The sequence below is a fragment of the Taudactylus pleione genome, unplaced genomic scaffold, assembly GCF_031769625.1.
Source record: "Taudactylus pleione unplaced genomic scaffold, aTauple2 ptg000139l, whole genome shotgun sequence".
Lineage (NCBI taxonomy): Eukaryota > Metazoa > Chordata > Amphibia > Anura > Myobatrachidae > Taudactylus > Taudactylus pleione.
In genome coordinates, this window is record NW_028284541.1 from 3469760 (window position 1) to 3497133 (window position 27374).

The window sequence follows — 27374 nt, forward strand, 5'->3', positions numbered from 1 at the left end:
GTGCTGTACAGAGAGTATTTATTCACGCCAGTCTCTTCCCCAGTGGAGCTTACAATCCAGGACCACCACTACCTATGCACAGATGCACACATACACTGAGGGTGTTTTCATTAAAAGCCAATTCATCTCACTGTGTGTTTGACCAGTGCTAACAGGAGCACCCGGAGGACGCACACAGTCAGTGGTGAAACCAGTTGCTCAACCCAAACATAAAATGAAAAATTTGACTGCGTATGTGAGAGAGGTCAAAGTGCACAAATCTGCTCATGCGGGGGTCAGAGGGCAAAGATTGCTATGTGCCCCCATTCATCGTGACTGCACAAACATGCAGATACTTTCATGGGCAAACAATGATTTCTGAACAGCACCACAAAACCAGAACATAATTTGATTTGCTTCCTACTCTACCGAATTGTGATGTCATTGCAGCATGTGACCATCGGCCTGATTATTATTATTATTATTATTATTATTATTATCCTTTATTTATATGGCGCCACAAAGGTTCCGCAGCGCCTTACACAGTACATAAATGAGCACACAAGAAAAACAGTTAATAGTAATACAAAACAATGTAGGACAAGGACATGGTTATAAACATAGCTGCATAACACAAGCAGCAGGACATGAGCAACTAGGTGTTAGGTGTCATTGTGGGGAGTTAGGAGTAAATTATACTATACGTAGGGGGGAGGAGAAGCACGTGAGGGATGAGGGCCCTGCTCGTCAGAGCTTACATTCTAAAGGGGAAGGGCAGACAGACAGGGGCGACACAGATGGGGTAGATAGTGAGGAAGGAGCATGGAGCAGTGGGTTAGGATATAAGCTGCGGTATGTGTGTGTTTAAGATAACCTGATGTTATGTCAAGATCAAGTCCTTCATTCATCTGTCTCTGACAGAAAATAGATTTTGTTTGTGTTATTTACATGAGAGATGTACAAAATAAAGTTGTAGCACTTTAATTAATGTGTGTTACATTTTAGCATCTACATACATCCTGATAAAAAATGGATATATTATGGGACTGTCCCGCCATCCTGATACAGTAGTGACTACTTTAATCCCAGCTGCTGGATGCTATGCCATGCTCCAGTGAGTGGGTGCATCTCACATGCTAGACCCACCCACCAATGGGTGCAGCCATGCCCACACATGCTGTGGCCCCACAGGATGTTGCAGTACCCGGGCCCAGAATCTTGTATACTAATCATGGGCTAATGATACAGACTGCAAAAATACATTTGTAGCTTGAAAGTCACCTTGGCTACTCTGCAAATGTAATGGTATTTAGTATGCTCTCCAGATAGTCTGATGGAAATGTGTATATTGTTGGGTAGTGTTTATTAGCAGAGTAATATACTGGAACACTCTGAGTCTATAAACTATTAGCAGAGCGCTGATCAATTATAGTACCTGTGTGCTGATGTTTATATGAGATGTAAAGCGGATTGTGCTGGGTGCAGTAGGTCTCCAGACAAGGATATAATATATCTGGCCAGAATGTGAGTGGTACTGAATAGGTGCATAACGCAGTAGTTGGTGCTGGTGACAGTTTGTCCACATGCGGTATGCTTAACCAGCCCTTATTTCTATTATATCAGGTAGTACAACAGGTAGACAAAATGCAACGAAAGATGTACATCTGCACACATTAATTAGAGATTATTGATTATTTAGATTAACCCCATATAGTAATATTATTGATATTGTAATATCAGTACTGGGGATGCTGCCATTAGACTAAAGGTACTATTGTAACTGAAGAGGAAAGAAAAGATTGTCATGAAACTGGCGCACAAATTAAGGAAATATAATAAAATATAATACTTTATTAGATATGCATTAAAATATTCCTATGGGAATAAACTTCAGCGAAATAAGGTTAAAAATAAATAATAAATACTGATCGTGTGGCTATTTGTAATTAGAAAGTGAAATAAAATCATAAAAAACCCTGCCGTGTGAATTAATTTCTTATTATTTATTAATCGATTCCCATGTTCAAAAGGAGCAATAGAGGGATGTAAGTGTAAATTATTACACTGCTTGATTAATTAGTAGCAGGTAGCACAGAGCCGTAACCAGGGCAGTGCGGCCGGTGCCTCCGCCCAGAGCTCACATGCCCTGTGTGAGAAACTGTCCGTCTCCACCCGCGGTCACTCCCGCTTGCCTCTCATGTACCGCCCAGCCACCCGCTGCTATGTATAATAGTAGCGGTGTGCCCGGCTCCTTCACTGCCGGACGCACAGCTACTAATACACACATTACAGTGGGCAGAGCTGAAGATGCCTTCCCCTATGCTCCGCCTCCTACCCATCATCTGTAGTGTCTTCTTGCTGTGCTGGAATAGACATAGTGTCCCATTTAAACAAGACCCTTCCCCCCCATCGCTGTACTGTCTCTGAGACCACTGACCCTGGTGACCTGACTTCCCCCAGTAACTTGGATTGTTGCCTGCAAACGCACAAGGAGCGGGTGGAGGAGTAGAGGGAAAGGCAAGCAGCAGGCAGCATAGGATTCCCAGGGCTAAAGTGGGGAGTGGGCATGGGATGGCGGTTCTATCCTTTCCTTAACCTGCTCTCTATGCAGCACAGTACATGTGCCATGTCAGTGAGGGGGGAGTCATCTCTATTTATCTATATATACACATATATATATATTTATTAATTATACACACACAGAAAATCTTCCACTGTCTTGCATCACCCTCTGCTGACATAAGTGTCCCGAGGCGCGCCCCCCCCCCCCCCCCCGCCCTGAATAAGGGGCACTACTGTGTGACGTAATGTTAATTGAGGGTACTATAGTGTGGCCACAAACTTTCCCTACGAGATCATGCCCCTTTTTTGGCCCGTGCGCCTCCGGTGCGCACTGTACCTGTTTACGATGGGAGGGGGGCACCAAAGCCCTTTCTGGCACAGGGCACCAAAATGTCCTAGTTACAGCTCTGAGGTAGCGTATGACACAGGGTGGGAATATCACAGGTGTAACAATAATAGGTATAACCTATGGACAGTGGCAGCCTGGATCTCAGGCTATTGCTGAGCTTTATAGTGCATCAGGGGTGATCATGGTACTGGCACTGGCGGGTGGTAGCACTGGTGGTCTAATGCACAATGGTGGTAGTATAGTGTAAATGCGGGTAATACAGCATCACTGCTAGGCTCCAAAGCGGTGAGAGTCCCATAGATCAGAACGTCAGGCAGTAAAGATGCATGGAGACACCGCACATGTCAGAAGTCACTACCTGTCTAGTTCAGCTCGGACAGGTTCTAGTGACCGCTGGCTCTGTCCTGCCTGTCATGTGCTGGAGGGAGAAGTTCTTAGAACCTAAATTTACATCTATCTTATTAATGAAAAAAAAAACTACACAGACCTATATTTATAAACACTCAGTATGGTATATACTGTGCATGCACTGACGGGGTTCTCTGAAAAGAAGTTGGAAAAAGGAGAAGACTGGGGGGCGGAAGTGTTGATGGGAACTTCCTGTGAACTGGTTTTTCTTTTTTACGATCACAGTAGAGAACGCGTAAGGATAGGAAGCATAGGGATGTAGTGGAGGAAAGAGACATTAACTCATACATCCTTTTCAGTATGCATTACACATTCATTGTCAACTAGAAAACAAAACACACATAGATGCCCAAAATGCAACACAGCATATTGGATGTGCGTAATGTCTGTGCCCAGATGCAATTTGTTAGGCAGACGCTTAAATTCATGATACAGCATTTCCTGTTGTTATTATACATTTAATGCAATACCTAACTGCTTTGGGGCTTGTTTACATTTGGATGTATGTAAATGTTGTGGCACACCTCTCAGATGTAGCAGTACACGCCCACTTTACCGCCACGCTCATCGCTGTGTTGCTTTCACAATCTCCCTGAAGTGCCTTTTTTTAAAAGTAGGCAAGTATGGAACACATACAGTGTTTAAAAACTACATTTATGAGGCATTTGTTCATACCGTTACAACACTAATGAGTGTTTCATAATGAAATTAATCTATTCTACAACCTTCCATTGTGTCGGCAACGGCATACTATAATGATTGAGTAAGCAGTTACTGCGCTTACTGCAGAGAGCGAGAAAATGACAGGCTATCAGAAATGTAAAGTTATGTGGCGCAGAATAGCGGTTTACTCACAATCATCACCTATTAGATCAAAATTAAAATATTTTTACAGAGTGTCTTATGGTTAATGAAAACACATAAATTATAATATATGACCCCAGTTAGCAGAATTCCCTAGAAATTGCAGAAGGTCTGCCGTCTTTAAGAGGCAACGTGACAGAAGCGTTATTTGGACACGGGCATCGGGTTAAAGTGGGCCGATACGGGGCAGGACTGCATTCCGTCAGTTTTATTTGGAGACTGAACCAGTTCCACCTCCTCCGGCCAACCTAACCCAGCCTGTCTGATCGACGCTGCAGGGGGATGCCGGGCGCCCACTGAGGTTTTGTTACCAGCGGGCACCCAGTTCCTTACCAACAGCTACAGCCGAAGGCTGGAGTTCACTCCTGAGCTCCGGCTCCCGCAGTTGCACTATGAGAGAGATGATATGACGTCTCTCCTATAGTTCCGAGGAGCAGACAGACCGGACGGCAGAGGACGCGGGAGCGGTCTTAAGGTAAGTATTGTTTTTTTTTTTCTCTGTAAGGGGCACTACCACTGGTGGCATTACTACTGGGGGCATTGTATAGGGGGCACTGCATAAGGGGTACAACTACAGTGGGCATTTCATAAGGGGCACTACTGCTGTGGGTATTATGTGTAATGGGCACTACTGCTTTGGTCATTGTATAGGTGCACTACTACTGTGGGCATTATATGTATTAGGGGCACTGTTACTCTGGGCATTCTGTGAAAGGGGCACTAACGTGGGCGTTGTGTAAAAGGGGCACTACTATGTGGTGTAATGTGAATCAGGGTCACTATGGGTCTCATTCAGACCCGCTCGCAGGCGCTGAGCACTAGCAAGCGGGTCGGTGTTGAAGCCCTGCGCACGCGCAGCGGCCGCAAAAGCCCCGGCGCGAGAAATTCTCTCGCTCCGGGGCTCACTACAAAAGGGGCGCCTGTCGGTGGTGATCGACAGCTTGCACCGTTTGGTAGGCAGGGTGGGGGGGTGGCTGGCCAAACGGAGGCGTTCCCGAAGGGACGCCTGCCGTTTGGGGGCGGCCTCACTGACATCACGAGTGATGTCAGTGGTGAGCTTCCGGCTCTTAGAGCTGAAAGCTCACTGGGGCTTACGGCAGACGAGCCCTACCACAAGGGTCTTGTCGCAAGCCCCAATGGTCACGATGGTTTTGACCATTGCGACCATCAACCAGGCCGCTCGCTAAAGCTGTGGGTGGTCACCCACAGCTTAGCGAGCCGCCAGGAGACCAGGTCATTACAGAGAAGCGGCCGCCCTCATTCAGAGCGAGCGCTCGCATTTTGCGAGCGGCTCTGAATGAGGTCCATTGTGCGGTGTAATGTGAATAAGATTGTGCAACTGTGTGGCGTAATTTGTATTGGGGATACTATTGTGTGCCCACGCCCCTTTCTTTTTAGAACATGCCTCTTTTGAGACCACACCCCTTTTTCTGTAGTCCCTTTGTTAATTAAGCGCGGGGGGGGGGGCTGAGTTTCACCACTTCTCTAGGACCACTTTAAGCACTGACGTGAATAATGTTTTATTAAATGTGAAAACAATGTATGATTTGTAGATGTTATCCCAACTATTTTCCACATCAAAAATATTAAATTATGGGAACTTTACTTGTCTAATTCTGGATGTAAAACGTTTTTATATTGGATCTGCTTTCATCAAATCAATTTACTGCTGCTCTTAAACCCTCTGCAATTTGAATGTTTTCTTTTAATAATTATGTGGCTTAGGGTATAAAGTTGCAGCAGAGAAACTAATGAGCAGGACATTTGTCAACCTTCGGGTTTAATATGTACTGGTGAAGTTTGGTTGTATATAGATTTGTTTGATGTTGATTTATATCTCTCCTCTTGGCTTAAACAGAGCGAATGATGGTGTTATTCTTACTTCAAAAGGGCAGCTTAGCACCCAAGCATCTGCTGTTAATTTATACGGTAATGAAAGACAAGCCGCTTTAGAACTTGGTGCAGGTAATCAAATATTAAGAGCAGTCTGTTTTATGTTTACCTGCCATGTGCGAGGGAGGCATACAGCGGAGAAATGAGATGGCTTCAAAGATTTTGGGTGTTCATAGATTCTCCAATGTTAAAAAAATAAATAAATAGATGCATGAATGAAGCAAAAAATAGATCCCTTCACAGTTTCTGAAGTGTAGAACTCACCTACAGTACACACATAAGACAGCGGATTGGACAGCCAGCATTCATTAGAACACACCTTATTCATTCACTGGGATCACTGAGGCAGCCATTTTGTGAGCTGAATCAATACACTCAAAACAAATTCTGTGATGTCACTATGGGGATGAACATGGTGACATGACTTCCAAATCCTGTCTACCATCACTAGACTAACTCCCTTCATTAATTTCAAGTTTTACATTTCTCTTCTTAAATCCTTCACTCCATTCATTCTTGTATAAGTGCTCCTTATAAAACTGTCAGTAACACTCTGTAATACGTATGTTGGTATTGTGCTTAATTTTTCTTTCATACATTCTACCGAAAGTTGCCCTCCCCCCTATTCAAAGTATAGGCCTGCCAAGGAGATGTACATATATAGATTTGATGCATGTAAATATAGAGCTGTCTTGTTGGTACAGTATAAATTGAATGAGTGCACCTACCCTGCATTCAGTAAGCAACACCCGAATGTGCCATTTCCTCACATCTAAATGAGTAAGGAGTTGTTTTTTAAAGCCTTCTAACTGACTGTAATGAGGCTATCATCTGTGTTCTCATGAATGCTGGTACAATTGGCCAATGGGCTGGCTCCACTAGATCTCATTTCCAAAGCCCAGAACAGCCAAGGTGAATCACAAAGTAGGTTTTGGTGATGCCATGTGCCACTAGAGCTATTCTAAAGCGTACAAACCTTGATGGTGGCACTTATGGAGGAGCATAGATTTACACTGGCTTATGGGATCGGTTGGGGCGCAGTGAGAGGGTTTCTTGCCATGGATGGAGAAGGTGCACGGGTACGCCAAGGTTTCTGGCCATGTGATGGTGGTGGTAACAATTGCGCTCATTTCAGTTTTGCCACCTCTCTGCACACTTAGGTGGATTTGTAGTTTACAGCAGCGTCTCCTAATAGTGCAGAGTAGATGTGCGCCTGGGTCCATGCTGGTTGAGCAGTACAGCTGCACAAAAATGTTATGGTCTCCGGACTTCATTTCATGTGTACAGTGCAGGGAATAGAAAAAAAACTTCCACTTCTTCATTCCAAAAAAGCATCTCTCTACCAGGGAGATTCACACAACAGCTCCCATGCTTAAGCTATGCAGATATATGGAGAAACTAGGCTGTCTTTGCAAATCTAACTTTTGCCATATATATTGCGTATAGAAAAAAAATATTTGCACTTTTTTTTTTTTAATAGGTTGTATTTGCTCTTTTTAAAGCTGAAAGATGCTAAGTTATATTTATTCTGGGATAGGGCTGAAGTCACGCCAGCTGCCGTTATGCACGCTGCAAGCAGAGAGCATTTCAGTGTGTACTTAGGCTGTGCGGAGAGCTGATACCAAGTTGTATAAGGTGCAATGTATATTATAGTCTCTATAAAAGGAAATGTGTTCTGCTCTGCAACATTTGTTTCATATTTCATGGTACATTTAAAGAGCATTCCTTTTTGCAAAGCAGTAAAATCTAACTTGCAGCACACATCTCTCTAATATCAAAATGTTACTTTACAGCTTCCTGCCAGTGTGGTAAGGAATGCTGATATTCTGCTTTCTATAGTTATTTCAGAACATCTTGGGGTCACATAGGCCTCCATACCCAGTGGCATCACAATACGTGTATAACACTACTAAATGTGTCGGTATACAGCTAGATTGTACACAGTGACATTAGTTGACATTTATGTCGACATTGTTAAAATGCTGACATCCTGAATATCGGCACCTGGAAAATGTCGACATTATTGTTCAGTTTAGGTATAGACTTGCCTTATCACTTTGTCAACATTCTGTCCATGTCAACATTTGATCAGTGTCAATATGGTTAATGTCATTGTCGACATAATGATCATGTCAACATTATGAATGTCAACCTAATATACCGAGTCCAATGTGTTACTTGGCAGATATGATTATCAGAATTAGGTATTGATTGAATGGGACAGAAGAGATCTTGTCCCTCTTTTATTCATTTTGAATAACTCTGAAGCAGAACTGCCCAACTGGTGACCTGTGTGCCAGATGTAGCCCTCCAAAGCTTTTGTTGTGTTCACCATCCTCTGCTGTTGTCCAGACATTACTCTAAGTTTTCAGCCATAAGTGACTAGAGATTTTATCTAATCCAATGGACTGGGATCCGTATGTACATGCTGTCATTAACCAACAACATTCATTGGACCCAACAGCATCCCATAGAATAGATCATTTCCGCACAACAGATTCCTACCTGTAACACCATCCACATGTAATCGCTACATTTGATGCTTTGTCCAGATGACTCAATCTTCCTAGGCATGGACAATTTTAGGTTCTCTCAGGTGGATGTCTGGCTTTTAAATCTTAGTGGCCTTTTTTTCTGACCACTTGCCTTTTTTGCTGTGCCAAAATTGTACTACTTAGGGTGGTATTCAATTAGTTTTGCATCCGCGATAAAGTTTCACATGCCGCACTTCTCACCTACATCGCGTATTTTAGCAGCGGAAACTTATCGTGCGCGCCCCCACTATTCGCTGTGTGTAATTCCAAAAGACGCGAGAACGGCGACAAGCGAAGTCAGAACAGGCGAAAAGTGGTGTCAAAATCGGGGAAATCAGTCTGACCCCCCAATAAGCTGCAGAAACATTGGGGATCAATGTAGTAGTGCCCGATTAGCCCTAATAGAACTGTTTGGGGTACTTAAGTTCGCACAATTGCCACTAATTAGCGTCTTTGCACAAGTGGTGAAGAATGGCATAAAGCAGTATTTTTGGGTGAAAATAAGTAGTCCTGTAAAATTTGGGGTACCTGAAAATGGGTGCTAGCATATTTTAATATCTCTAAAGTGAACTTTTAAATAAAGTGAAATTCCACCGCCAAAAATGCACCTGCAATCCCCAAAACACTTGACCCCCTTCTTAGAGCACCCCAGAACCTTATTTCGTTAGTTTGCGACTTGTTCCCCCACTTTGCACTTTTTCGCCCCCAAATTCAAAGTACTTTTTTGGGGTGTACTTCAGTTTTTCCCAGGATTTTTTTGACACAGTTGTCCTTTAGGGGGGCTGTCCCAAGGGTTCTGAGTGGTTTCCCCACCTTTGCTCCCCCCAAAACAAAAATGTTGCACTTCTTCTTTTCTCCTGCTATTCAGAGGCAAAACTTTTTACATTGCATTGACTATCTGCGTACGCGAAAAGCGGATGGAATTGAATACGGCGATAATTTTTCGACAGGCGAAAAGTCGCCGTCAGCGATACTTTTTTGCGGATCTTGTCTTTTCATGGCTGATTGAATACCGGCCCATATGGGAATTGTGGTGTGTGTGTTGTTTTTAAGCAAATATTTCCCTTTAATGAAATATTCCACAGTGATATCCAAATAAAAATTTAATTTTGGGCACAGTTATGTTTGTGTTTTCATTATTTTAAATTGTTGTGATCCTGCAGATAAATAGTTGCATGTAGACCAGAGTAGCACGCAGACTGTAGTTCATTACACAACAAAAAAAGGATTTTGCATTGCACTTCACCCCTTGAAATCAGACATGCTATGAGGACATAAGGCAAACCAAGCCCTGTGCGAATGAATTATAGACTGCATGTCATTCCTCCGGTGATGTTCCCAGTGAGTTGGCGGGCTGCACACTCATGAATATTTGCCCCCACTTTGTTTTGGCCACAGCCCCTCCAACGACAGGGCCTCTACATACCCCCTTACGTACTGGGCCTTTATTCCTTTCTTGGTGCTTCTGCCCAGTCTTCAGAATGTCCGACTCCAAGGCATGGAAGCAACCAGTGCACAAATATTGTTTGTGCAGATCTGGCAGGGAATGACAAATCATTCTGTATAATGAACTGTAATGTTAATAGTTGAATCATGAAAAAATTGTATCTATACACCTGACTTGGGTTGGATGTACTAAGCCGTGGAGACAGATTAAGTACCAACCAATCAGCTCCTGTCATTTTTCAAACACTGACTGTAAACTGACAGGAACTGATTGGTTGGTACTTTATCTCTCTCCAAGACTTAGTCCATCTGCACCTCTGTCTGAAATGTTCTATATTGTACCTATTAGTGCGGTGTATTCCTTCGTGTGAGCTCCCTCCCCAGGGTAATACTATAGAACATAGATAATTTTTGTGACCTTTCTTGGATAACACACTGCTTATATAGTGATGTCTGTGACTATATAATATAAATGCTTTTATTTCTTATACACTCAGGATGAACTGGACCTCACAGACAAGCACAGGGAAGCCATGTTTGCCCTTCCAGCTGAGAAGAAATGGCAGATTTACTGCAGCAAGAAAAAGGTGAGCACAGCTTGGTGGATTGGGTCTGATGATAACCCTTCACGTTATAAACTGGAAAATCTAGAACAGGCCAAGTCTATGTATAGAGTGTTACGTCTGACTTGGGAAAAAAACAACAACTTGCACAGATAAAGTTTGCAATTAATATAAACACATCTATTTTGTGAATGCACTCTACGGGGAAGGCAGCAGTGGGCAGTTTTTTTTGATTGTCAAAAGTTCTAAGGTTTCCATGGCAACCGTGTTGAATATATTAAAAAAATCTTGAATTTATAGTCCAAGCATTTCTGATTCAAAAGAAACAAAAATGTATTATTCTTTTCTATTTCAACCGATCATCCTACAAGTGTTGCTTGTGTACTAATAAATTCAAGATTCTGTAGAATCCTAATGACCTCTATCCCTTTGTTATTTGCTGGACAGTCACTACTGTCAAAAGCAAGAACTACAGATAAATGTTATTAATAGGCTCGGCTTGTTTCAGGTTGTATGTAAATTATGGCATGGATTCAGCTTGGTAGTCAGCAGAACTGATATCCTTTTGGAGGACTCTGTGCCTGTGCTTTTGGAGGAATCTGCTACTTTCCCTATCCACCTCTGTCTATGGCTTATTGCCTCCATTTCCCCCCTTACAGATCACACTGCCCCTGTTGCATGCAGATCTTTGCTCACTCCATCACACAAGTGCACTGATCACTTCCTCCCACAACATCAGAACGCACACCTCCTGAAATACTATGTGCTGCTGAAAATCGGATCTAATGGGCTGTGGTTCTCCTATCTCTGCAAACATCAACATTGGAAACATGCAGACACGATGTAGTTGAAGCACAAATACTTGTTCATTTGTCAAATGCACCTTAAATATGGATTTGCTGCATGTTGTAGATCTTTTTGAAGGAATGGGATTGAAATGCCGGTGGCTCAAATCCCGACGGCGGATGCCCGACATGAGGAGATCCCGACTGGGGTAGGCAAGTATACTAATCCAACCCCTCCCCCCCCATATCCCTCCCTTAGTGCTTCCTAACCTCCCCCCCAGTGGTGCCTAAACCTAACCCTCCCAGGGGGGTGCCTAAACCTAACCTCCCCCTGGTAGTGCCTAACCCTCCCTGCTAGGGGTGCCAAACCCTAATCTCCCCCCCCCCCCCTCCCAAATCTAACACTAGATACCCCCAATACTAACCCTCATCCCCCCCTGGGACTAACACCAAGGGCGCCCTGGACTTACATTATTTTGGGCTGGCATCCTCGGCGTTCCGTTGTTGGGATTAACATAGGAGTTGGTATTTTGACGCCTATGTAACATCCCTTGCCGGGTTTCTGCTGTTGGCATTATGGCCGCCGGTCTCATCACTACATACCCTATTTGAGGAGACTGTCATGGCTACCAGCTTAAAGTCAGTCAGTGAGGTGCTACCAGAGACATTGCAGTGTTTTCTAATTAGCCAGGGGTTCAAATTGCAGCAAAAACATGTTTGATAAGTTTAACCCTGTTTTGCATTTCATCACCATTGTACCACTGTCCTCCTAAGGAGAGAAGCAACGTTGGTGTGGTACATATTTGACACGTTACAGTTTTAAGCTTTGTCTCAGCATCTGTAACATTCATTGGAACTAAACGCCAGCATATCATCTGTGGAATAAAGCCCTAATTTTGTGCACCTGTCTGATAAAAGTATGTATTTTTAAAGTAGACTAGCATACAGTGGGCAGACATGTGGGCTAAACTATATTCATTAGAATGGAGCCAGTCAGTTGAATATGGGCTCGGACAACAAAATGGCCATCTCTACTTTGCTTTTGAAAGACCCTGTTTCTTTCATTATCCAACTTTGTCAGTGGCTTCTTGTCTCCTTTCCCCGCCTCACATGGGACCTCATTCAGACCCGCTCGCAGGCGGGTCGATGTTTAGGCCCTGTGCACGCGCAGCGGCCGCACTGTGCGTGCGCAAGCCCCTGAGCGTGAGAGGAACTCTCTTGCTCCGGAGCTCACTACAAAAGGGGCGGCTGTCGATGGTGATCGACAGTTCGCCCCGTTTTGTAGGTGTGGCGGGGAGGTGGTTTCACAAACGGAGGCGTTCCTTAAGGAATGCATGCCGTTTTGTGGGCGGCCGCACTGATGGCAGCAGTGATGTCAGTGGGGAGCTTCCTGCTTGATCAGAGCAGGAAGCTCCCTGGGGCTTGCGGTTGCCGAGACCCAATCTTAGGGTCTCGTCGCAAGCCCCAATGGTTGCGCTGGTCTTGACCATCGCGACCATCAACCTGGACGGTCGCTAAAGCTGTGGGTGGTAACCCACAGCTTAGCTAGCGACCAGGAGGCCGCACTTCAAAACCCAAGCGGCCACCCTCATTCAGAGCGACCGCTCGCATTTTGCGAGTGCCTCTGAATGAGGGCCATAGTCTGTTTCTCACTTAACATAGATGTTTGGCCCACACAACTCTGAATAATACCCACTATTTACTGCTGTGAGCTGATCTGATTGGCTACAGGTTGTTCTATCTCCCGAATCTTAAAAGGATATAACAACCTGCAGACATGATGGAGCTGAAGCATAAACAGGTCCACTTTAATGAAGAGCATATAGATCCAAGGCCTGAAACGGAAGGTCATACAGCTTTATAGAGATTGCTGTATAAGCAGGTACACTTAATTGCTTGGAACAGACACGCTGGAGAAGTTTAATGTGCCTGTAAAAGCCACTCTTCCCTAATGATGAGATGCAAAGTTCAGCTTCTATACTGCAAGGTGTATAACCTAGTGAGTGTTGCCACTAAATTATTACAGAAGAAATTGTAATAAACAGACTAAAACAACGCTGTGCAGGACAGCTAATGTGAGCGGATTTAATCTAAAGATGCCGGTTTACAGTGTATGGCTTACCCCTCCTGTGGAGGCGTTTTCAGGCAGGAATTGTTTGCGTTCGGTATATTATTTCGACATGGTGATCAGGTTATGGCAGTTTGCATTTTTGATTTTCTTTATGCCTTGTATAACCATTTTATTTTGCATAACCATTTCTTTGAAGAAAATAATTTTGATCTCTCTTTAAACATATGACAGCTTCTGAGCTCTAAAGCGAGTTGGAACAATGTGTTTTTGTTTATTGTTAGCAGGGTAGTTCTTGAGCAACTGTTTGTTTTGTTACCTTTATATCCAGTAAGATTAAAAAAAAAACACCTGTTTTATAGTAATACTGTATAGAAACTATTTCACCATATAGAAGTAAGACCAACACAAAGCTTTGCAGAGCTCACGGATGTTGTTTGCAGCAGAAGAGTCACAATTTTCTCAGTGGGCATGAAGAATGTAATACAAGTTTATACACACACACTCAGCGGTCACTTTTTTGGACTGCACCTGCTTCCTAATGTACATATCTAATCAGCCAATCATGTGGTAGAAGCTAAATTCATAAGAGCATGCGGACAAGGGGTCAAGAGGTCCAGTTGTTGTTCAGACCAAACACCTGAATGGGGAAGAAATTTGTTCCACGTCACTTGACTGTGAAATGATTGTTGGTGCTAGACAGAGTAATTTGAGTATCTCAGAAACTGTGGTCTTTTGGGGTTTTCACGCACAACAGTCTCTAGAGTTTACAGAGAATGGAGCCAAACCAAAAATCATCCAGTGAGCATCTGTTTTGTGATCAAAATCTCCTTGTTAATAGAGGAGAATGGCCAGGCTCGCTCAAGCTGAGAGCAAGGCAAAAGGAATTCCATGCATGGCACCTCGAACCGTGAAGGATTGGCTACAGCAGGAGACCATACCAGGTTCCACAGTGGGTACAGGCTTACAAAAGCTCTACAGTTGAAGATTCTTTTCATGACTATTGCCCCCTTATCTGCTATTGTTAATATTCAGTCCTGGCTTGTTCCCAATTGCGAAGTGCTACAAATTTATATCTATACATAGATGTTTCTCCTTTATCTACCCGTCCCCTAAAGTGTAAACTTCACATTCACACACAGAAAAAGAGGAGGTGCCCACTACAAACCCCACACGTGCCAGAGAACCCAGAAGGGAAACCTGAACCTGGGATCAACACCAGGAACCAGGGAGCAGCAAGGAGGTGACAGTGAGCCTCGGCACGACTGAGCAGTGGTGACCGGCTCCTAAACCCCACCCAGCAGACGGTGACCAGGCACAAGAAGGCCACCGCCAAGGGGAGTGAGGTTATATAAGAGCAGTGTGACTGTCTTTATGCCTGTGATATGGGGCTGTGAGGCCACGTGTCCCAGAGAAAAGAAGAGGCAAAGACAGAGGAAGGGAAAGCTTAGTATTTGAAGGAACAGGAAAAGAGAGATTCAAATATATGGGTAAGAGTGAGGGAAAGATGAGAAAGAGCTGACATAAGACTGGTGCAGATAAATGGGAATGTGAGGGGAAAAAGAGAGATGGAAAAATAAAAGCCCTGCGAAGTTGGACACGATAGGGTCCTGGCTAATGACAGGTCCCTAAACACTAATTCCCACACATTTATGTACATATTTTGCAAAATACTATATAAAACTTCTAGCTCTAAATCCGTTGCAGAACTCAACCATGGAGTTTGTTTTGAACGATGTTCCTCAAGATCTCAAAAATCAGGGTATGACCGGATGGCATCACTCTGCCATGCAGTCACAATCTTTTTGTACCAAGAAGAGGTTACTCGTCCTTGAGTAACCTGAGTTGCCTTACTTTACCACAACTAGGGATGCCCTCTCACCATCAGTAACTGCTTGTAGTAAAGAACGCCAGGCTCCTACTTCCCTGGCACCCCCTAGTCACTCACTATGGACCAGTCTGCGCTTTGTAGCTGGCAGGGGGCTTGAGCCTGTAGAGCAGTGATTCCCAACCTCGGTCCTCAAGGCACACTAACTGTCCTGGTTTTGGTGATATCCATGCTAAAGCACAGATGGTTTAATCAAAATAACTAAGGTACTAATTAAGTTGCCTGTGCTCAAGTATGGCTATCCTTAAAATCTGAACTGTTAGTGTGCCTTGAGGACCGTGGTTGGGAACCCCTGCTGTAGAGACTAGGTTCAACTGCAAGACAGACGGAGAGCGGACTAGTGTTTTGTGCTATTCTGGTCGTTACAAGATGCAAGGAGGCATTTTCTTGATCTCTGTACATATCCTTTGAGCATAGTTCTGATAAGATGATACAGAAGTACACTCCTCTCCTTATGGTCAGAGGATATTTATCTTACAGAGACACACGAGCCCTTTAAATACAGAAAAACCACACAGCACAGCAGGGGTTAGCCCCAAGCCTCTTTAGATCAGTTAGCAAATCAGGCAACTGTCTCCCAAAATTAAATATAACTTTAATTTCACAGGAACTTGCCAGTTGCCTGCCTCCTTTGATATGTTTACCACTTATCACACAGAATATTTAGTCATCAGGAAGCAAATGAAATTATTTTGATTTAAACTGAATCTGACGTAATGCATAACTGTCTCCTTAACACATCTTTAAACTACCAAAATAGCACCAATATTTCCTTTTGATGGTGATGCAGCCATGAAAGTGGTCATCTTAGCTGCGTGCCTAGGGTCCTCGGCCACACAGGGTCAGGATTTTATTGGCCAGGTCCACAACTTTACAGGTCAAACAATAGCTGATTTAAGACTTGTGTGTCTATTGCGTTTCTCCTGTAATGCCGCGTATCCACTTGCCGATAGAGGAGCGACAGTACGATTACAACGTTGTAATCTTACAGTTGTTCCTCATCTTGTAATGTGCCTACACTGAATGAAATGTTATTCAGTGCAGGCACCCTCCCTCATCCCCGAACATGCCCAATCTGTCGTTATCAGCAGATTTACCGGCATGTTCAGACGATGATGTCGAAAATGACCAGCAGGAGCGAGATTTGCTGGTCAATTTCGACATTTTAATGCCCGATTTGTGAACGATTGAAAGATAACGATGTCGTTATCGTTAAGTCGCTCATTTTATTTGCCTAGTGTATACGCACCTTAACTCTTCAGAAAACCAATCATCTCCCTCCAAGTTTCAGCAAAGATCAACAGTATTGATGAATCCTCCAATACAGTTCAGGTTACATTTATAGCCATTCTTCCCAGTTCTATGACACACTGGCTTCGGCACCCACCTCACTTGAACAAGACAACTTGAACTTTGTATCTAGAAAATACAATTTTTTTCTTTCAATGAAATCAGCCAGGTTCCCCTAATCCTTATGCCACAGCTGAAACCACTGAGGTCACTTTCTGCACCAGACGATGTACAGTGGCATACTTTACGCTGCTGAATCCCGTAGATGGCTATTTCACACTGCTTGGAATGCCACCATAAAGAGAGTCAACTTCTTTGAGATTTATCCAAACTAATAAAATATGTTTCAGCGGGATGTAGTCAGGAAGCCGATGGTCTAAATGCCGACTGCCGGTTTCCCGACTGTCAAATCCCGGCAAGGTACTAATGACAGGCATCGAAAACCCGACACCTGTCATTAGACCTACGCCGGGAGCCCGGCATACCGAACGAAGTAAGCCGGGCTCGGACAGCCGCGGGGTGGGAAAGGGTTAGGTTTTAGGGTTTCCCGGGGGACTTGGGGTTAGGCACACCCCCCCCCCCAGGAGGGTTAGGTTTAGACTAGGGGAAGCAGGTGTTAGGGTTAGGCACCCCCGGGGGGAGGTCAGGGTTAGAAACCCCTAAGGGAGGGTTAGGGGGGAAAATAGGGTTGGTTATACTTGCCTTATTAGAAATTGGGATCTTCACCCCTGCTGGGCTTCCGCTGTGACTGGCGGTATTACATACTACACCTGTTTCAGCAATTGAGGCTCCAAATATGTTTTGTGATGATTGAAGAATATATTAGCATAGAATGGAGAAAGGAGGGACGTCTGCGCCATGTCCAAACTATAAAAGTTATACAGCTCTTTTCCAACTACCTCTGCTTCATATCCCAAGCCTGAACAAATGGCTGCCGATGTGATTTAACAGACTACTCACCTCTAACGGTAGACACTGATGGTTCCGGAGATCAGTGTATGAACTGCTGTAAAGCTAGCCACTCTTCAGCAAATTGTCTTAATGTTAAGAGGGCAATATTTATAGCAGATCATAGAATAATAAGCTGTCTTTGGGGGTACTTGCAATCATATTAAATTCTATCACACCATTTCTACATTTCGGGAGATAAAGATAAGCAGACCTACGAGTCATCCCCATCTATTGCTGCCAGTAATAATTACAGTGCACATCTGATTGATTCCGATGCTGGAGGCAATTTGATGGACCTAAAGTCTGCACGAGACAATCACATCCTGTTAAACTCCAAATCATCACTTATAATGGAAACACTGGATGGTTCACCCCTGAACTGTGGGCTGACTGGTTACTATGAGATGTAACCGTACTTGTCAGTAGATCCCAGTCACTACAAATCATCTGCATTCATCTGATCTTCTCCCCAGAATTATTAGCTGCCATGAACACTCCTTTGGCTTATTGATTGGAAAGCAAGGCTTTGACTCTTTATTTTAATAAGCACAGTCCAGAGATGCTTCCTGATACCCCTTGTGGTCATACATGGTCTGACAATTATAAAACTAAGGGGTCTATTTACTAAGCAGTCTTAGGAGACAAAGTGAAAGTGATAAGGTACCAGCCAGTCAGCTCCCAACTGTCATTTTTAAAACACAGCCTGTGAGATGGCAGTTAAGAGCTGATTGGCTGGTACCTTATATCTTTTCACTTTGTCTCCTAAAGGGCGGTATCCACTAGGCGATTTTAGCAAGCGATTGCACGATAACGACGTCGTTATCGTGCAATCCCTTGCAAATCGCGCATGCATCGGGCATCTTTTGGTCGGAAGCAACCAGCGATGCGCGTACACGCTGGTCGCTTCCGACATCTATCATCGCCCGTACATGCTGGTCAACCTGACTATCCCGTCAGGTTCAGCATGTGCGGGGATGAGGGATGCGCCTGGACTGAACGAGTGAACGGTCAGTCTAGGCACATCACTAGATATACAAACGAGAGCATGATTGCAATGTCGTAATCGTGCTCTTGTTTTTATATCTAGTAGTGAATACCCGCCTTAACACTGCTTAGTAAATAGACCCCTTAAATGTTTACTAACTTACATTCATGAGATTGTGGTTAGAGCTGCAAAGTTTGCTTTTGAGTGACTCGCCCTTCTGGTTTCCTGGGTCAGGTTATCAAAATGGCTCAATACTATGTCACCCTAATAAAGAGAAATCACTATTATTATTATTATTATTATTATTATCATAATCATTATTATTATTAGTTATACCAGTTTCCTGGGCATCCGCAATGAAGTGGTTTCTGATTGAGGAGTTTGATTTGCTTCTGGAGAAGTTTTTGTTTAACACTTAAATTTATCTTTGGCCTTTCACTCTCAATTCAGTGACAAAATCAAACACTCGACAAACCGTGGAACAATACCTGTGATACTTGTTATCTACAGGATGACTAGAGGGACACTTTGTCTACAGCAGAGTTTGCTTATTATAATTCTAAACAGATTTCCACTTTTTTGGGGGCAAATTATGTAGTTAATTTAGTTTACATTCACTGTATCCCCATTGCCACTTGTATTCCAGCTGTGACTTATAACCATACAAAAGAATGACACACTAATTCGTGGAACACATAATGCATGCTGTAAAAGAGCAAATTAAAATGAACAACCCATGGTGTCAATTAACTCCTAAAACATAAAAATTTAAAAAAAAAAAAACTTCTCAAACTAGTATATTCAAATTATATTAAAATACATGAAACTATTTTTAAAGTTCTGCATAATCGTTAATTAAAATTCAGTCATTTTACAGATGGACCGTTAATCGGTGCCATAACAGCAGTAAAAACAGGATCGTTTGGTCCTGCTGAAATCCATACAAATATTCAGGCAGATAACCATTCAATCCATTTCAAGAGGTTAGATGCAAAATTAGTCTTCCAAGGAGACTGCAATTTACAGCGGAGAGATGCGTCAAGTTTGTGTATTAAAGATTGAGCTTTTTGATCACTGTGTGTGTGTATGTATGATATATATATATATATATATATATGTTTAAATTACGTCTGTGCATTATTCTCTAGAGTCTAAAAGCTGCTGTTCCGTGCATATTCCCATGCTTCATATCCATTTATTATCTGGCGACTCTCCATAAACACTTATTGATGTTTTATTGCATTTTACATTTATCCACCTGCATTTGGAGTGGACTGTGTTTGTTTGGATATCAGCAGGACAGTGTGTCTTTGTTTTCCATCTATAACAGCACTGATTGATTGATCATCTGTTATTACATTTGTACTTAATGGAAACCTTAGAATATTTCATGCATTTGAATTTTGTCGCGCTTTAATGTTGTTTACTGATTTGTGTGATATTTTTAATTGTAGACGACAATTCAGTTAGCAGAGATGGGCGAAATCTGCCGTTACAGAATGGCACATCGCGCCCAGCAACATTGCTGATTTTCTGTTGTACTCCATAGGGGTGCGCAGGATAATGAATGATGTGGAGCTACCCGTAATAGGTGTAAATGTGCGCAAAAAACATGGTGCTGATGTTCTCATGCACATCGCCTGTAATTGTATAGCTCCCCTAGGAGTGCCATGTTCTGTTGGTGTTTTTATTTCAGCAAAATACAAATTGGTGGTTCATTTAAAATTCCCTGATTTAAGCAAGATACAGACAGTTTTTCACTCGGCACTATTGTAACTCTTTTAGGAGAATATATTTGTGTGCTCCCTTCTCACTCCTGATCCATTAAGGTTCAGTGGCTGGGTTATGAGACAGAGGAAAGTTTTGGGGAGCCTGAACATAATGCCCATGCTCCAATATTGGTTAGAGAATCCCACTCATTTTACCTTAACAAACACGGACAAAGGTCATCGGCAAAACTTTGCACAAGAAGGGGAAAAATGTGACAATATGAACATGGTGGAACCCTGTGATCTGTGCTACTGTTCCATTGCCTTGGTTCCTTGCTATGGAGACGGTTATTATTTGAACTTCACGGCTATTTAATCCCATCAGCTTCCTTTTTCCATTGCCTGATCTATTGTGGTCTGTGTCTGTGAGCTGCCATTGCTACTGTTGTTACCTGTGTATTGTACCTAAGCTGCTTATGCTTGGCTGTGTCTCTGCCTGATTGCTTGTGGACTGGTCTGTTACCGATTTGTTCCCCTATTGCATCTGAGCTCCTTCTCCAAAAAAGATCTGTTACACATCTATAAACCAATGAAATAAACTTTATTTATAAACTTTTTTAATTATAATTAATACCCCTTAGTATATATAGATCCATTCAATCCCACTAGACCATGATGACCTTTATGAAAAATGAAAAAGTGGTTGCATGAGCTACTTTACTAAATGGACTTACCGTTGGCATCTGGTAAGGTGTCTCACTCTACGTTTCTCTTACTGTTTCCACAGCTTGGTGCCATTGCACCCACCAGGGACCCCGGTAGTTACCCCCAAACAGAACACTCACTTCAAATAATTTTTTTCTCTCTGTGTCTAAAAAGAAAAAAAAAATGTACAGAGAGTATGTGTGTGTGTGTGTATACATATATATATATATATATATATATATATATATATATATAAAAAGTATTATAAAATCCCTGTACATTTTTTTTTAGACACTGGGAATCCTTTACGGACGTTGGAAAACCTTTTAATGTAGCGTCATTTGTGAAACGTCTAAATTTGAGTAGTACTTGCTTTATTTTCTTCCAGTGTAAAAAGAATGTACTGTCATTGCTATATTTAGAGGGCAGTGCCATTTACAACACAGCGCCTTGTACTTCCAGCAGACCATCACTCCTACAATGTGGAGACCATATTTCCTTCTTTGTAATACAGTTTGGATTTAAGAACTAAATTTGAGACGAACATAATTACGTTTTCTTTCTTTTCAAACGTAAACCATTTGTGACCACTCATTAAAATAATAGTCTTTGTTTTATTTTCCGTGTCTTCCAAGGTCATCTTTTCATCTAAAAGCAATTTGTTGTATAAATAGGAAACTAGAACAGAACACTGCAATGCTGATTTAATTTGTTCCTAACATGTTTTGTTTTTTACTCATTGACATCGATATATTGTACAAAGAATGTACAGGATTCTGTACTTTTAATGGGATGCGTTATAGAGATAATGTAAGGGACACCGCGCATGCAACCTTAGTCCACAGTGCGACGATCATATTCATTTAGTAGAGGGTTGTTCCTTTATGGTATAGGAAACATCCAAGTTAAACCCAAGGGGCTTATGACACGTTGTGCTCATGTTAAAAAAAAAAAAAAAAAAAAAAAGAGAGCTCTCAAATTAAATGTACCTAAAAGTAGTGTGAGGAGGAGGTATGTCTGCACCAGTAGCAGATGTGCCAGGCTTACAGCAGGTGTTGTATCACTTACACCCAACCAGGTAATGAGGACAAGAAATGTTTTTTACCTTTTTGAATATGTTTGAATAAAAAAATCCTCCAATATAAACAAAAGTAGCACAAAATTCATTCTATATTGCGTCCACAAAATCATAGCATATACTTTACATCAATGAAGACAGCGCTATCTGCTTCAGAGGTCACTCTGCAATCAGTCATATAGGTGCGGCTAGCTAGTGCTGGCGACTATCATTGTCTTCAGGGGGTATTTGCACCAGCCTGCACCTGTAGGTGATACAGCTATGAGCAGGTGTTTCTGTGTCTTCGTGTCGGCCTGCCTGCATTCGCCCTTATTGTATTTGGGTTGAGGTTGCACACCCTTTCCAATCATGCACCTCTCTGTAAGCACCTGATATCATTAGCAGAGAGAGGAAGAACACTGCAAATGCCTTTCCGTGGCCGTGGGTACAGATCTGGTACAGAAGTGTGATTCCCTTCTGTGAGTTGTGTAATTGTGCAGTGTTTTCTTTTGTATGTGTGTGTATATATAAAACAATTTTCATTTTTTTGTTAAGGCCTTTGTAACTTGTGAGTCGAAAAAATAGTGGCCTTTGGATATTTATTACAGTTGTGTGTAGGAAAATAATTTGCAGTGGTTAACAAGCCCGAGTAAAGCTGGCCATACACGGTGCGATATTCACCGTGTGACGCATCGGGCGGTCCCCACACACGGTGTGATCGGATGGGCGACCACCTGATATGCCGGTCCCCCACCCGCATAGCGCTGCATGGGTTCGCACGTTGCATCCCCAGATCGACTGAACCTGCAGTAAGATCTAGGGGTGCGATGTACGACCCCACGGGTGTGTGCTCTGTCTGATGATATGCCCATACACGATAGAATAGAGCAGCCAAATCGTACCAATGCGTCGGATCGGCTGCTTTATCGTACAGTGTGCGGGCACCTTTAGGGATGTGACTTTGGGTGATTACAAAATTATGTAAGCAATGTGATAAAACTTCATCTGCAATACTTTTTTTTTTTTTTTGTACTGGTTGTGTCTGATATTAAGTATATATTTTTTTAATTATTTATTTATATTTTTTTCATTTAATTTGTTCCTTAGGACCAGGAAGAAAATAAAGGTGCTACAAGTTGGCCTGAGTTCTATATTGATGAGCTGAATTCTATGGCTGCTGTAAGTATTTACCTGTTGTAAAACTAAAACTTCCACCACACCGACACTTTGGGCTAACCAGCACCTAGAAGAGATTACTATAAGGGGATGTTTCCCTCAAAAAAAGCAATTTGTGTTTGTATACACTCACCACACAGAAATAAAAAACGTAATTGTAATTTGAGAAGACTGGCCTGTATGTAGATTGTAAGATGAACTGTTGTGTGAATTTAAATATTGTAATATTGTGATTTAAATAATCTTGATTTTACAAAACAAATGACAGGTTTTATAATGAGTATTGTAGAGCGGCTTCTGTGTTCAGTCCTCTTTGGGCGAGGTTAATTTAGAATCGCAGTTCCACCAGAACCTCGTGGGCTAATACATAGCGGGATGGAGATGTGAGCACAAAACAAGCCAGATTTCCATTCCGTAATGGCTGGATATCTGCGCAGCTACATATCGTACAAGGTTCCTAGTTGTATCGGCCTTTTTGAATTCTAATACAGCCTATAAATTGTAAGCTTGCGAGCAGGGCCCTCTTACCTATATGTGTGTCTGTAACTACCAGTCTTGTTTTATTACTGTTTGTTCCCTATTGTAAAGCTCATCGGAATATGCTGGTGATATATAAGTAACTAATCATCATAAAAATAAATTAAAATGCAATTTAAACTAATGACTCCAAATGTATCTTAATATTCTAAATGTTCGAAGTGGTCCCATTTGCCACATTATGAAATGTGTGTATTAAATATTGGTGGGCTATCCTGCCAACACGTCCATTACTTTATTCAGTGCATGGAAAAGTGGGGTATTTTTGCATTCTTTGGTAACTTTCTAGAGCCTGCTGGATTGTAGCATTTTCAAATGTCCGTTTACAATTCTTTAATCTTACCGCCCAAAAATGAGGCCAAAAGAGGTGACGATATTTGAAATCCTGTTGTCATGTGCTATGCATTTCAGTGGAAGCTGTTGTACCCCGTTAAAATCCATTTTTGGGTAATGGTGGTTTAATGAGAATGGGTACTGCCATACAGGTAGTATAAACCCACATTTCAAAAACTAATGGTCTTTGAGATCAGGATATAATTGGAGATGGATTATTTTTCTAAGGTTTCCCATCTGTAAGGGCTCATTCCCACAGGCATTTATTGTGTGTATTTTACAAGCATTTTTATTGCTAGTAAACACGTTAACAAGCTAGCATTGCAGTAGAATTTTATTTGCCTTACAGTTTTTGAATCTTGTATTTTTCTTACTCTATTTTTTTTTTGAGGGAAGCCTAAAGGGGACTCCAGTGAGCTCCTAAACGCTAGTAACAAACATGAACACAACGTGCTATAAGGATAGATAGATACCAACAGGAAATACCTTGGAGTTTTTTATAGCTTATAGCTCAACATAGGCACAGTCTAGACTATAAGGGAAATATATATATATATATATATAGAGTGAGTGTGGTATGACTAGTTAAAATTCCGAATGTCGACATGGACGTTATGTCGACATACAATTAGGCTGACCTGGTTAAAATGAAGACACGTTCAGAATGCCGACATTTGTCACGATGACATCAGAATGTCAACATATGGTTTTTTTGCTTATTTTAGCCTAACCGTAATCCCAGCCCTAAACTTAAATATCAACAAAAAAGCATGTGGACATTTGATGTCAAATGTCAACATTTTAACTGTCGCCCTAATTATATGTCGTCATATTAGTTGTCGTCCTAACGTCCATGTTGACAATTCTGACTGTTGAGAATTCAGAACTTGACGACCTATTGAATGTCGACCTTCTGAATATCGACTAACTGACTCGGATACCATATGGGGCAGATTCGGTTGCGAGCAATTCTCGTGAAGATTCCCCTTCCCTGGACTTCATTATGATTTGTGCAGTGCAGAAGAGCGTCTCTAGTGATGACGCATGATCACCAAAATATTTCTTTTTAGGCGTCACATCATTTCAAAAAGGCGACTCCCCTCTTAAAAACGAAGGTAGCCCTAAAGCTGTGGGTGTCTGGATGGGGAAGATGGAGCACTTTTAATGCTACAACCCCTATTTCTTGGCTCTTAAAAAAAAAAAAAAAATCTGCAGAGGAAGGGGCAGGGCTTAATGATGTCATGACACTTCTGATGCGATTACATCATCAAGCTCTGCCTCCTCCTGGGTCCAAGTGTCAGCACAGTCTAGGCAAATTCCCCCCTGTTTGAACCCCTGCATTGCTTAGCGAGAGTCACACTCATCCTTAGCAGCAAAGCGGTTAAAGTGACCGTTCCTAGGACTATTGTAGTGCTCTATCAATCAGTGTGCAAAAATATACTAGCACACACTTTAAAATAAGGAATGGTCCTTGTTAAAATTCTGCAGTAACCAACATATATAAAAAGGAAGAATTGACATAAATAGCTTAGAAATATCCATTTGTTATCTTTAGTTCCACTAAAGTGTTTCACTCTAAAACACTGATTTAAAAAAAAAAAAAAAAAAGCTACTAGAAAACACAGAAGGATAAAGAAAACACTGGCGTTTGTACCGGAGACTGGACAACACATGTTAAAAGGGGGAGTACCACCATCTAATAATAATAATTATTACAAAGGGCAGAAACTGCCCATTAAGCTGATGTCTTACAACAGACTTATAGGTTTGTCTCTCCTTACTGTGCTGTACTATGAGATGTTCCCAAACGTTATAAAAGTAAATGAAAGAAGTACAGTACAGCATAACTGGCCTTTAGCAAATCTGTGACCTAGAAAATATAATGACTCCTACCATGTAAAATAAGGCAAATCGGAGTATAATCTATTAATTATACCATTTAGACTTCCTTAATAAGCAAATTACCATTTCTGTGACTCTTATCAGCTAAATGAACCCAGCTGTGCATAAAGTGTTTCTTTTTATCTCTTCCGTTATACCCAGTCACACAGCGCCCATGCACAATTTCTTATTTCACTGTGGTTCTATTGCTGCTGGCAGAGCCTGGCACTCCTACTTGCAGGCTTTATCACACAGTGCTGTACATAGGATTACCGTTATTTTGGCTCAGCTTACTTTACACTGACGAAGCTCAGCACACAATACACAATATGATTATTGAGCCATATTTCACCAGATTTGAGACTAGTTTTTTAGTCCATTTCATTTTATTATAGAGAAATACTTTTATTTTAATTTTATATTATAGCAATATTATAGCAATTACAGCCTAACATTTACAGAAACATATACAAACATGGGTCCATAGGAATGAGAACCTTGCTCAAAGAAGATGGGTTATTATTACAGGCAATGTGGCTCCAGGTAGTAAGTGGTTGCAGGAACTTTGCTGGTTGCTGGCTCCAGGTAGTGGGTGATTACAGGCCAGGTAGTGGGTTATTACAGGCACTGTGCTAGTTCCTGTCTCCGGGTTAATGGGTGATTACAGGCACAGTGCTAGTTCCTGCTTCTGGGTAGGTGATGATTACACGCACTGTGTAGTGCTTGGCAATAGGTCATTGCAGACACAGAGCTGGTTCCTGGCTCCAGATAGTAGGTGGTTACAGGAACTGTGCTAGTTCTTGCCTCCAGGCAGTAAGTGATTACAGGCACTGTGCTAGTTAAGACAGTAGGTGATTACAGGCAATGGTGATGTAGTTGCCACCGGTCTCAATACCGATATCCAAATCCAGACAAGGGATTTAAGATAGGCATCGAAATACCGTCACCTATCTTAATGCCGACGCTGGTACGCCGAAGGACGCTGGACCGAACGACGTAAGTCCGGGCGCCCTTCTTGTTAGCCGCTGGGGGGAAGGGTTAGCTTTAGGGAGCGTAGCGGGGGTAGGGCTAGGTTTTTTTTTAAGGGGGGGTTAGGGATAGGCACCCCTAGGCGGGAGGATTAGGCACCCCCCAGGGGGAGGGTTAGGATTAGGGTGCGGTAAGGGGGGTTAAGGCTAGGCACTGGGGGGGGAAAGATTAGGGTTAGGTACCACTAAGGGAGGGTTGGGGGGGGTAGGAGCAGAGATAGGGTACTTGCCTACCCTGTCGGGATCTTCTCCCTTCGGGCTACAGTCATCGGGATATGGGGACTTCATACCAATTCCCAGGCAATGTTCTTGTTCCAGACTTCAGGCAGGTGGTAATTGGAGGCACTGTGCTAGTTCCTATCTTATGGTGGGTACACACTATA

The 27374-nt window shown here is 42.4% G+C and overlaps 1 protein-coding gene across 4 annotated transcripts in view; it reads left to right on the forward strand.

The window, feature by feature from the left end:
• DAAM1 (dishevelled associated activator of morphogenesis 1) overlaps nucleotides 1-27374 on the forward strand; it is a 178080-nt gene that overhangs the window by 74758 nt on the left and 75948 nt on the right. For all 4 annotated transcript variants that reach the window (XM_088473710.1, XM_088473713.1, XM_088473712.1 and 1 more), the window contains exons 3-4: nucleotides 10533-10622; nucleotides 23144-23215. In XM_088473710.1, coding sequence (XP_088329836.1) covers nucleotides 10533-10622; nucleotides 23144-23215 — 162 coding nt within the window. The remainder of the gene's footprint in view (nucleotides 1-10532; nucleotides 10623-23143; nucleotides 23216-27374) is intronic.